The sequence below is a fragment of the Lactuca serriola genome, chromosome 9, assembly GCF_051521515.1.
Source record: "Lactuca serriola cultivar US96UC23 chromosome 9, Lser_US96UC23_V15, whole genome shotgun sequence".
NCBI lineage: Eukaryota > Viridiplantae > Streptophyta > Magnoliopsida > Asterales > Asteraceae > Lactuca > Lactuca serriola.
Genome location: NC_136416.1, coordinates 46,303,251 through 46,315,792, shown reverse-complemented (window position 1 = coordinate 46,315,792; position 12,542 = coordinate 46,303,251). Strand labels below are relative to the sequence as shown.

Sequence of the window (12,542 nt, the reverse complement as noted above, 5' to 3'; positions counted from 1 at the left end):
AGCCATGCAGATGATCCAAACCATAGATCTACCCCTCCTAAGGCCACCCATCACGTAAAGTGGCAAACTTTACGTGAATCTAAGGAGATCTAGGCATTTTCACTCTAGGGTTTGGGTTTGGGACAAGATAGCTCCTTCAATCACTCACAAACAGGGACTTTTATGCATTCTAACCCTTCTCCATTCCAGATCTGAGGTAGCAACCTCAGATCTAACCTATAAACTCCAATACACCAAAGGATAAGATCTCTAACACCTCCAAAAATGATGAATCAAGATAATAGCAGCTCAAACAATGAAATAATACCTCAAAAGGAAGCTCCAAGAGAAGATTAACCCGAATCCTTGCAAAGCCCTTTGATCCAAGCCTCTTCTCCTTCAAGATTTCTTCAACAACCACCTCTCCAAGCCTCCAAATGCACTTTGATCCTCTCACACACGACAACTAGGGTTTCTGGACTTAAGAGAGAGAAGAGAGGCTGGGGGAAAGGGTGTTATGTTCTTTATATAGGGCTCATCCTCCGGATTTAGGGTTTTCTCAACTCAGCGCCTACTCGCCAAGTCCATCCACTGACTCGCCGAGTCGGCCACTTAAGACGCGACCAAGTCGCGACCCTACTCGCTGAGTCCACCCATGGACTCGCCGAGTTCCCCTTCCAAATTTACTCTTTTAGCCCTTCAACTTTACTCTTGATATTCCGGGATGTTACATGTATGAACTAAATATGAGCAATCGACCCTAACAGAAGATCCCAAGGGGACCCCTACGTCAAAATGAGGCTTTCATCCTAAGGGTACCTAACATCAAAATGTGGCCGCCAATTAGGGTTATTTTTAATGTGGAGGATGTAGTTGGAGATTTTCTTGTAGAGAAAGCCTGAGTTGTTATGGATGAATGGATGAACGAATAGGGGTTAGAGGCACTGGAGGTAGGTGAAGACGAAAGCCCTAGGGTTTCTTTCTTGCTAATTCAAAGATTAGCATAGATGGCAGAAAGTGGAAGCATCAATAGAGGGAACAAGGGAAACTGAGATTGGATCGAATAGGTAGGGGTTTTAATTTTTGGGGATTCCATTACCCTCCAAGGCTATTAAAATACAGGTTTCATTAAGAAATTATAAAACGACATGTTTAGATGACACACTTTTTATAATAAGCCCCCTCTCTGTTTTTTTCCGAAACCAATTTTAGGGCACGCAAAAATGCACGTCCTAAATCCTTCAAATTTCTAAAGAGCTGAAAAAAAAATTTGGTCACAAACTTTTGCATATCATAAATCGTGTGCTAAAATTAGATTTAAATCAAGAAGAAAGTGTGTGTATGTGTTTGTGTGCTAAAATTAGATTTAAATCAAGAAGAAATTATTTTTAGGTCACAAACTTGATTAGGTCACTAGAGTCGTAGGTAAAATTAGATTTAAATCAAGAAGAAAGTGTGTGTATGTGTTTGTGTCATGTTCTCTAGGTTTAGGGTTTAATGAAATCAAAGAAGTAGATGATATGGAACTAAATCAAATCGAATCTAAAACCATCCCACAACTTGATTAGGTCACTAGAATCGTAGCTAAAATTAGATTTAAATCAAGAAGAAAGTGTGTGTATGTGTTTGTGTCATGTTCTTGTTTCACTCTACTCATTCTAACGAAGATCCTTTTAAGGATCAAAAGAATTTAAACGAACCAGGCAACAAGAAATAAACATTACCAATTCCAGGTCCTACTTATAACTCATCATATCATTCAACCGGGTGGCACACGTTTAATTATTCTACATATCATCAAAAGAGTACAAATTACATCGATGATATGGAAAAAAATGTTCCTCCAGAAGCCGGAATGGTCTAGATTTGTAATGAACTTGAGGTTAGTATGGGAAGAATCTAAGTTTAAACGTGAGTGGATCAAGGATTTGAATGAGTTTGATAAAATTAAAAATCCTCTTTCTTTGCTTAAAGACTCATCAATGGTGGAAGAAAGTGATCATGTGGTGGCTTCATGTAGTGGCTCATATAGATAACAAATTTCCTTCTAGGTTAGTTTCTTCCTCAAGTTACAATTTAAGGGTTTTCTGTAATTATATTGTTGAGATTTGTTTATGATTTTGATATATGGGTGGATAATTGATCCTCCATTAGAGGTAACGATTGCTACAAAGAGAACACCTTGGAAAGATGTAACCCTTGAACTTGCATCTAATAGTGAGAAACTTATGATGAATGGCATTCAAGAAAACTCTCAAAAGAATCCAACAAAACTTTAACACCAAAATCATGACGCAATTCACGAGGGAAGAGAAAACACGAAGCTAATGCCACAAATGTCACGAGGGAGAAGTTGGACCGATGTGTGTTTATGTGTGCGAGGGAGAGAAAGAGAGAGAGAGAGAGAGAGAGAGAGAGAGAGAGGGGGAAGAGAGAGGGCCTCATATTTGTTATTAATAAACAATAAATTAAATAGAAAAAACATAAAAAAAAATATATCAGGAGGACATTTTAGTCTTTTTAATTTTCCGAGGAAACAAAACCACATAAAAACTAGGCCAAAAGGACCACGAAGCCAAAAAAGTTGGGGTTTAAACTAAAACCCGTAAAATTGCATACCACAAGCACCATTTTTCATTTTTTTTTTCCTATAATCTATTTACACAAAACATATATAACACAACTATCAGAAATAAAAAGAAACTGGTTTAATCAAAAGAAACTTGATTTAAATAGTTTATCGAAAGAATTTGTTAAGATTGTTGGTTTAATGAATCTGTAAAATAAATAATTAGTAAATAATAACTCTGATTGATTGAGGCTCATGTTTGAAACGATTCCCTTAAACATATTCGTCGTCTGCTCCCAAGGTATAACAACTAAAGAAGTGTATAATGTCAGATTTGATCATTTGCCTGAAAATATCGCCGAAAATAGTATGCACAAAGAAGGAGAAGAGAATTTCGATTAGGTATCTTGGAATGAGAAGCCAATGTCTCTTTACATACTAATATTTGTAACTATATTCATTAATTAGAAATTAAATAAATTAACTATGCATTAACTCACATTAAATGCATCAGTTTCAAAAGCTCTAACATGGACCAAAGCTGTAAAATTCTGCAAAATGTGGCAACCAAAGCTATAAAATACGATTCCCTTAAACATATTCGTCGTCTGCTCCCAAGGTATAACAGGTAAAGAAGTGTATAATGTCAGATTTGATCATTTGCCTGAAAATATCGCCGAAAATAGTATGCACAAAGAAGGAGAAGAGAATTTCGATTAGGTATCTTGGAATGAGAAGCCAATGTCTCTTTATATACTAATATTTGTAATTGTATTCATTAATTAGAAATTAAATAAATTAACTATGCATTAACTCACATTAAATGCATCAGTTTCAAAAACTCTAACATGGACCAAAGCTGTAAAATTATGCAAAATGTGGCGACCAAAGCTATAAAATTCTGCAAAATGTGGCTTGTGTGAGCCCGAAATTTCTGAGTTGCATTTGTGTCTGAAGTCATGCCCACACAAAAGTTCGTTGATTTTTGATTACAAACTCCATGATTTGCATCACATCGCGCGTGCATACGTGTTACAATAAAGCTATACATAAAAACTTACACACTCATTACACCTCTATACTTATAAACCCACTAAGAGTTTATTTTTTACTCCTATGTGAGACATATTCCTACAACCACTTTATTTGCTTATCTTTGAGCATCAATATTTCATTCACACATACTCCGTTTTGGACATAGCATATATCATTTCGAAGCTCTCACGGAGGAAAACATAACCCGCTAAGAATTAATAATATATACAATATATATTTATATTTAAATGTGTCCAAAGTTTAACAAAAAATACATAATTTTTTTTTGTAAATTTTCCAACACAAAATAGATATATGATGAATAAAAAATTAATTATTAAATTACAATTTTGAAATATTGGTATATTAAATATCCAAAAATCTAAATAAAATGTGTTTAAAATGGAGTTAATCATAATAATAATGAAATTTGTGACTTATAAGTTTCCTATTTAAAGTTGAGTTAATTAACACATACTAGTACGACTGCCTTTTGGTGATGGATTCTGAAATATGGTGGTGTTAATTTTCATATTTTTTCGTCACTAATGGACATAAACTTATCCACATGATTGTTTTCATGATAGTTTATTGAAAACATGTCACCACTGCAAATCTAACTTCACACATTAACAATTTTATATAAGAATACCGATAAGAAGTAACAAGGCCGAAAACGGTGACCAAAATGCCCTCTTTTATAACAGGTTTTTATTTGATATGTACATTTACCTTGTATCGGTTATTAATTAAGTGAGACGTAAAAACATATAAGGTGACAAATTTAAGATTTAATAATATGACATTTGGTCACCGTTTTCAACCGAGACACTACTTGTCACAGTTTTTTTTTCATGTGACAAATGTCTATATAAGATTTAATCACTTAAAATGAAACTTCGACACCTTATATGTCTTTAGGACTTATTTAATAACCGTTACAATATAAAGGTACGTATCAAATAAAAAAAAACACGTTGTCAAAGATAACATTTGGCCATCATTTACGACAATGACATTACTTGTTAATATTCTTATGTAAAACCATTGTTAATGTTTGAAGTTTGATTTGTAATGATGACATGTTTTTAGTAACTAACATGAAAGTAATCATATAAATTAGTTTATGACCTTTAGGCTTGGGAGAGTGGCCTCGACACCCTTCTCGCCAAATCCTTCGCTAAGATATGGTACACCATTCCTTAAGGGTCGCTAAGCAAGTTGCCAAGACTAGCTCGCCAAGGAGGTAGCGTAAAGAGAGAGAAAAGTGTAAAGGTTTGAGATTAGTTGCTGCACTTTGACTCTCATTTAATCACCTTTCATCCTATTTTTTATTTAAAAAAAACTTTTTTTAAGACATGTTAGTGAGGTGGAAGGCAAAATGTTAGTGAGTGGAAGGCAAAAAAAAAATAACGTGGCAGCAAAAAAAAAATAATGTGGTTAGGTGCTAGGAGTACTACCACTCATTATAAAAACCAACACCATCCCGTTTTCAGAAACTTTCGCTAAAAGCTAGTTTTACACAAATGTCAACCATAAATTAATAATTTCTAATGGGTCGTTTTCAGCAAGATTGTCTAAAAACAAGATGTATATTGAACAAGTAGATGATTAAATGGAAATATAAGTCATTTATTTGGAATGGGGACAGATTTTCTAAAAACAACACGAAGATGATTAAATGGAAATTATAAGTTATTTATTTGGAATGGGGACATGAGAAAGCTAAAAAGAAAAGTTTTAAAAAGGCAAAGACATATGCAGAGAGAAGTACAGAATTATCTCTGCCAATAAAATCCATGTGGCAGGAGGCTGCCGGCCCTCCCCTTTCTTTCCCCCTCATCAAAAAATAATTTATTTTGTCAACATAGATAAATACACAGAAAGATGATTAAATAGTATTTATTTTATATTATAAATTACAGAATTGTATATATCATTATTAACAATAAACATAAAATTACGTAAATGCCATATATTTTTTATTCTTTTTAAATAAATAAGTAAAATATTTTTAGGAACTAATCGCAAGTTTTAATTTTAATAGATGTGAAACTGCAAAATATATGTGAACTACAAGTTTACTAACATTTTCAATCCAACATTATTTTTACACTAAAAAGTAAAAAGTTAGTGCAAATAATGTTTAATCATAAATTTCATGCTTTTCATATCAAAAATTATATTATTAATATATTCTGTATTTAGAACTTAGTCAAAAACTAATTTTCTATTAATTAACAAATATATGTTGCATCATTTTTATTCCAATATATTTTTAAATTATTAAGGTTAATTGCATGTTTTATTACAATATTGTATTGTAAGAGATACATAAAATTTTAAATAACATGTTATCATGTTTTAACTATTTAAAATAAATTTAAAAAATTTGAAGTAGATTCGAAACATAAAAATTAGTCACATATAAAATATAACAATAAATAGTTACATATAAATTATAACTATTCAATAAAAAATAAACAAAAAATATAGAGTAAGTTACATGAATGGTCCCCATGGTTTAGGGTAATTTAAGCGTTTGCTCTATAACTTTTTTTTTTTTTTAACTTAGAAGGTCCCTATTGTTTGTTTTTATTACGTGTTGTGTTTCTGTCTTACCTAAAAAGACTATTTTTTCCTTGATTTTTTAATTTATTTAAATAAACATACCCCAACTCCACCCCCATCACCTTACCTTACCTATCCCACCATTTTTTCTATTTAAATAATAATCTTTTTAGGTAAGACATGGACCAAATGCATAATAAAAACAAATAGTAAGGACCAAATACGTAACAAAAACAAACTATAGGGACCTTTCAAATTAAAAAAATAAGTTAATGACCAAACAAGTAAATTATCCAAACCATAGGGACCATTCGTATAATTTACTCAAAAATATATTAACTTAAAACCGGAAGGAACAAACTTAACGACTAAACTTTTAATAAATAATTTAAAATCAAATTTGATATTATAAACTTTTTTTAGATTAAAATATTGTAAGTAATGAAATTTGGTTGAGAAAGAATGAAGAAAAAAAATACAATAAAAATAGAATTTGTAGTGAGTTTGGATATAAATATATTTATATAAACAGTTATTACATATCACATGTGGTAACATATGAGAATCACATGAGCTCGTAAAAGTGAAAATGAAAATATTGGAATCCAAGGGGTATTATAAAGTAGTGTAAAGTATACGAATAGTCCCTATAGTTTAGGGTAATTTGCATATTTGGTTCCTAATTTAATTTTTTAATTAGAAAGGTCCCTACGGTTTGTTTTTGTTACGTGTTTGGTCCATACTATTTGTTTTTGTTACACGTTTGGTCATTGTCTTACCTAAAAAGAGTATTATTTTAAATCGGGAAAAATGATGAGGTAGGTAAGGTAAAGTGAGTGAGTGAGGTTGGGAGTGTGTTTATTTAAATAAATTAAAAAATCAAGGAAAAAATAGTCTTTTTAGGTAAGACAAAGACCAAGCGCGTAACAAAAACAAACTATAGGGACCTTCCGAGTTAAAAAAATAAGTTAGGGACCAAACACGCAAATTACCCTAAACCATTGGGACCATTCGTGAAATTTACTCTATAAGGTATAAACACATCAATTACTCACTTTATCCGATTTATAATTTTAATTTTTTTTCTTCAAATCACTCTAATGTTTCCAAAACCAAACGTACAAAATCTGAACTTACTTACTTACCTTGTGTCAAATTGAATATATATAAAATATTCAAACTAGATTAAAAATAATACTATGATAAATTCAATTTCATAAGAATCCCATGATTATTTTGGAGAGGATTGAATGAAAATGTTATATTGGGAGGGGTTAGGTGTGAGTGTCGGTAAGTTGTACATATTCATGAAAAAATTATGGTTCTACAGAAGTACATGCACACATTTAATTGTTAAAAATGAATTATTATTTATTAATGTATCACTTAATGTATTGAAACCTTTTTATTTCCATTGTCTCCAATAAATCTTTATTTATTTTCACTTAAGCTAAAAGTAAATGCAAATATACACCTTTTATATATAATTTATCCTCACAAATCAATCTATCTCATAACATGTTTTTGTCAAAGAATAAAAGATTTAATCTGATATCATAAATGTATTTGATGAAATGTACATAATGTCAATAATTAAAAAAAAAATCTAAGAAAGACAATTTCGTATACTTTTAAACCATCCTAGATAATAATTTTAAATTATTATCTTTATAAAAACGAACTTAGGCATTATATATATAGAGGACAATAATTCTGTGGAATCTTGTAAATTATTGTGCTCGCACACCCTGTTTTTACGACTCCCATGTGTATACGAAACTCTTATTGGATTTATCACCCTTTTTAATTATGTTTATTAAATTTTTTGGTACAAAAATATTAATAATAAATTAATTACCCACTTCCTTCCCTCTTTCCTTTCTCTTTGAAAATGTCAACATCTGTTAATTTATTTTATAATTATCAAGCATCATCTTTATTATGTAACTTGACCTTTACAACCTATTTTTCATTTTTTATATTTTTTATTTTCCACTTTGGGAGGCTGTTCGCAAGTTGTCCCTTTCTTTCTTTTCTTAAAACAAAATTAAAACGGAACAACATTTATACGATCATTTTAGGTTTGCTTTCAAACCAAGAGAAATCTGTAGATTATGATTTGATTTCTCTTTCGGGTTGCTTTCAGACCAACATAATTCTGAAGATTGTAGTCCTTCTTTGTTGCAATCGACATTCAAGACGAACGAACGCGTTTTGATTTCTTGATTTTTGTTGGTTGGAATCTGAATTCGATCATCGTTTCCCTTTCTGTTCTTCTCCCCCTTCAAGAAAATTCGTTGCTCTTTTCCCTTTTTTTTTTCCATCGAATCATCGTCTGTTCTTTATTCAGAGTATTCCCAAAGTTTCCAGTCTCTTTTCTCTCTCCGTTTCTTACTCGTCTGTGTGTGAGAGAGAGAAAGAGGCTGATTGCATGCACTTGAATCAGTTTTTCTCTATCTGATTTTGTTCAAAGGATTAGGGATTTTGGCTCTTTCCATTCGATTTCTAAAACAAATCCTGTTATTGTTTAGCTTCTGTGTGTGTTTTTAGTGCGTGAGAGACAGAGAAAGAAGGCGGATTAACTGCATGCACTTAACGCGTTATTTTATTAAAAAATTCGCTCTGGTTGATTGAATTCCGATGAAGTCTCTGGATTTGTGCGTGGATTTCAGGTGAGAGAACTTGTTCCTTTGATTGCGCAATTACTTACAATTAATTGTTGAATTCAGTAAAGTTCACCTGCTTCTTTTTCAAGTCGATTGAAATGCATGTATGAATTTTGCTACCATTTATAAGTTTCAAATGGACTTAATTGTAACAAAATTGAAGCATTTAAGATTCTTTGGAGTCCGTTTGAGTTCTCTTCTCTCTAAAAGCTTGTTCTTAATTGTAACTGCATTAATCATCCGAACCCTTTTCCTTCCGGAATCCTTTAGATTTAGAACTCGTAACCTCCATGAATTCGATTTATTACAATCAAAATCCGGAAACCCCAGGACGAGATTCTTAGAGGTACCTCAGATTGTATGGGGATTAAACAACCAAAAGATCGCCTTCGCAAGAGCTTGTTTAACTGCAAGATTACTAAACAGAACCCTTCTCATGCCTAGCTTAAGCGCATCTTTATTCTACAAAGAAATCGATCAATTACAACCGATTTCATTTGATAAAGTGTTTCAGTTCGATAAATTCAATTCACTCTGTAAAGGGTTTGTCCAATTGGGTCGATATTCTGATCTCCATAACCACAGCGACATTGTTACTGTTCAGAAGGGAAGTGGCAGACGATGGACGCCTGAAAGAGATCTCGATCAATTACACAACTTGAAGCATGACGAATCCGAGACGATTCGTGTAGCTGGAAAAAACCCGTTTCTATGGCATGATCATTGGCCTGTGAAAGATTATGCGCAGGTGTTTGAATGCTTAGTTTTAGTAGAAGAATATTCAAACGAAGCTGATAAAGTTGTAGCCAAGATAAGAGAATTCGGCTCCAAATCCAAATCCAAATCAAAATCAAATATCGATTCTCCATATGTAGCAGTTCATATGAGAATTGAAAAAGATTGGATGATACACTGCAAAAAACTACAACAAAGAGCAAATGTATCCGAAATTTGTAGTAGCAAAAACGAGATCACAACTCGGGTATCCAACATCCCGGGTCTAAAAACACCAACGGTTCTTTACCTTGCTGTAGCTGATGCACTTCTTGAAGACGGGTCGATTTTGAACGGGTGGGGCCCCGGGTTGCACCCGGTTGAGAAGAAGAAACTGGGTGTTGTAGAGATTTACAAGAATCATCCGTATTTGATTCAATCTGCGATTGATTATGAAGTTTGTTTGAGGGCAGATGTGTTTGTGGGGAACAGTTATTCGACATTTTCGAGTTTGGTTGTTCTTGAAAGGAGTCAGAAGATGGTGAAAATGGGGGTTAAAAGAGGATGTGAGATTGGGATGAATGTTAAATGGCCATCTTTTGCTTATAATTTGAAAGGGGAGTTTGGAGGTCCGAGGCCATGGATGACTGATTTTTTGGATTCAAGTTTACAGGCAATTAGTTATGGGTCCAATAATATTTCATGTTGAGTTGAGGAGATTGGTTAGGATATAAATTGGTTTATATATTACATTGATGATTCTTTTTGTAAACATGTTGAGTTGTATAGATATTGTTATACTGAATCTTGTAAACAATTTAAGGTTGTGTTTCTATTGGAAAATCTTTGGTATTTAATTACTTAACAAGTAAAATGCACCGGTTTATGTTAACATGTTTCATTCCTCAACCATTATGCTCAATCGCAAATGCAATTTGTCACAATTTGAGAATTTCATATTTGAGTTTTTCATTTTCTTTGAGTTTAGTGACTTTTTTTTAGTGTTTTATCAAAGCATCCTGCTTTTGTTTTGTGTTTGGGGAAACATTATGTAACCATTGTGGGACAGGTGATATGTGGGCTACACCATAGCGACATATTATTCTTAGAGGTGATCAGATCAGATGGTTAGTCAGCTTCGGGTTAAACGATCACTAAACCGACCGATAATGTTGACTTTCGGTTAATTGGTTTTCAGATTGTCATGATCGACTTGGTCAACTCAAATTATAATTTTATGTATTATTTTATTTTTGAAAAACAAAAAATCTTGAGAATACGAAGAGAATGATAGAATTGTCACTAAAAGAACATGTGCTTCCTTGGGCCAATTCCAAACAAATAAAAGAACTTGCCCCAATTTTTTATACCTTTTTAAACGATCTTATCCTCACGGCAAAAATTGTCAATTTTGCACTTGGAATGTTGGAATTTACGCATGACTTCCTTTAAAGCCAAAAACAAAAGTGTTTGATCTTTTATTTTATAAAAAATGGTCTTTTCTTTACGTCATTGTCCATGCAGTACTTTGAAAAGGGTGCTACTAATTGGACTCTATTTTATCATTTAGACAACCCTAATTAATGTTTGAAATACTTTTATTGGTTGAAATTGCATTGTTTTCCGAAAAAGATGATTACAAGTAGTTGATTTTTATAGAAATGATTATAGGGTGTCTAAGGGGTGTCTTATTAGCAACACCATTTTCATCTTTTGTAATTGACAGCTATTTTCTTTGATGAAAATATTGTGCCCTTTGATTCCTCTTCCTCTTGACTTTGTTCTCCTTCGACTTTTAGTATAGTGACCAAGCACAAAAATATGATGTATAATTTTCTAGACCCATCACATATAACAAGTGTTGTCATGTCATGTCATCGTTGTATAACAAAAAGTGACGTATCATGTTTTAGACCCATTATCATCCACTACAAGAAATTAGTGTATTACCGGTCACACGCGTTGTCACTAATAGTAGCGTATGTCGCCGCTAAAAGGTCGTCGTTGATGCCTCGTCGCTGATAATCCAAATGTCGTCGCTACTACGAGTTGTTGCCGCTAAAGGCCTGTAGCTGCTTATAAGCGGTCGTCGCCGCTAAAGTCTTGTCGCTGCTAATAACCGACTGTCGCCACTAAAGGCGTCGCCGGTATTGTTGTTTTGTTTTTTTTAATATTTCATATTATAATTGAAAAAAACTGCATAAAAACTACTATGATATTAATTATTATAATCCTACATCCTTCCATTCCAAAATATTAATCCAACATCCATTTAAAATAATCATCCAATTTAACATAATACAAAATATCAAAAATACTAGTCTAAAATGCTTACACAAACAAATCATACAACTAGCTATTCGTCAACACCGCTCTCCTCGTTTCCTTTAGTTTCATTTCTTTGTGGCAACGAACGAAATCAATCTTCAAGTGCGGCACTACCTGTCGGATCTTTTAACATCGTTTGAAGCATTTCCAACTACAAAGAAAACAACATAGTCTTATAATTAGTTAAGCCAACATTATAACATTCTATATATAAAATATCATTATAGCATTGTACTTTCAGAAACTAATAATTATCAAATGTACTTTCAGAAACTAACACATTATAGCATTGTACAATAACTAACAATTACCAAACTACAAAATACCATTATAGCATTGCACTTTTACAAACTAACAATTACCAAACTACAAAATACCAATATATCAAAGTATAACCAAACTAACAATTACCAACATATAAAATATTATCAAACTAACAATTACCAACATTCCTAATACTAAACCAACAATTACCGACATTTGAATCAATTACCAAAATTAAATAGTCTTGTCACCTATGATTGTGGTGGTGGTTGTGTCAGTGGTCGTTCCTGATCGTACATTGTGACATCCTCAATTTCACGGCCAGAAAATACCGATGTGTTTATGCTTTATTTTTAAAATCACAATAATCGTTTAAAGAAAACGATTGGGGAATTTTTTTCCCAAAAGAAAATATG

At 32.4% G+C, this 12,542-nt stretch overlaps 1 protein-coding gene across 1 annotated transcript; it reads left to right on the top strand.

Annotated features, from left to right (window-relative positions):
- The first annotated feature begins 8,175 nt into the window (after positions 1–8,175).
- Positions 8,176–10,391, top strand: LOC145073966 (O-fucosyltransferase family protein). The gene has a single exon (XM_079020421.1). The coding sequence runs from the start codon at positions 8,927–8,929 to the stop codon at positions 10,241–10,243; it is 1,317 nt and encodes a 438-aa protein (XP_078876547.1). The 5' UTR covers positions 8,176–8,926; the 3' UTR covers positions 10,244–10,391.
- Positions 10,392–12,542: the final 2,151 nt, after the last annotated feature.

Bases quoted from the DNA above. Each gene is read 5' to 3' on its own strand.
- LOC145073966 (XM_079020421.1), top strand. From the start codon at position 8,927: ATGAATTTTGCTACCATTTATAAGTTTCAAATGGACTTAATTGTAACA.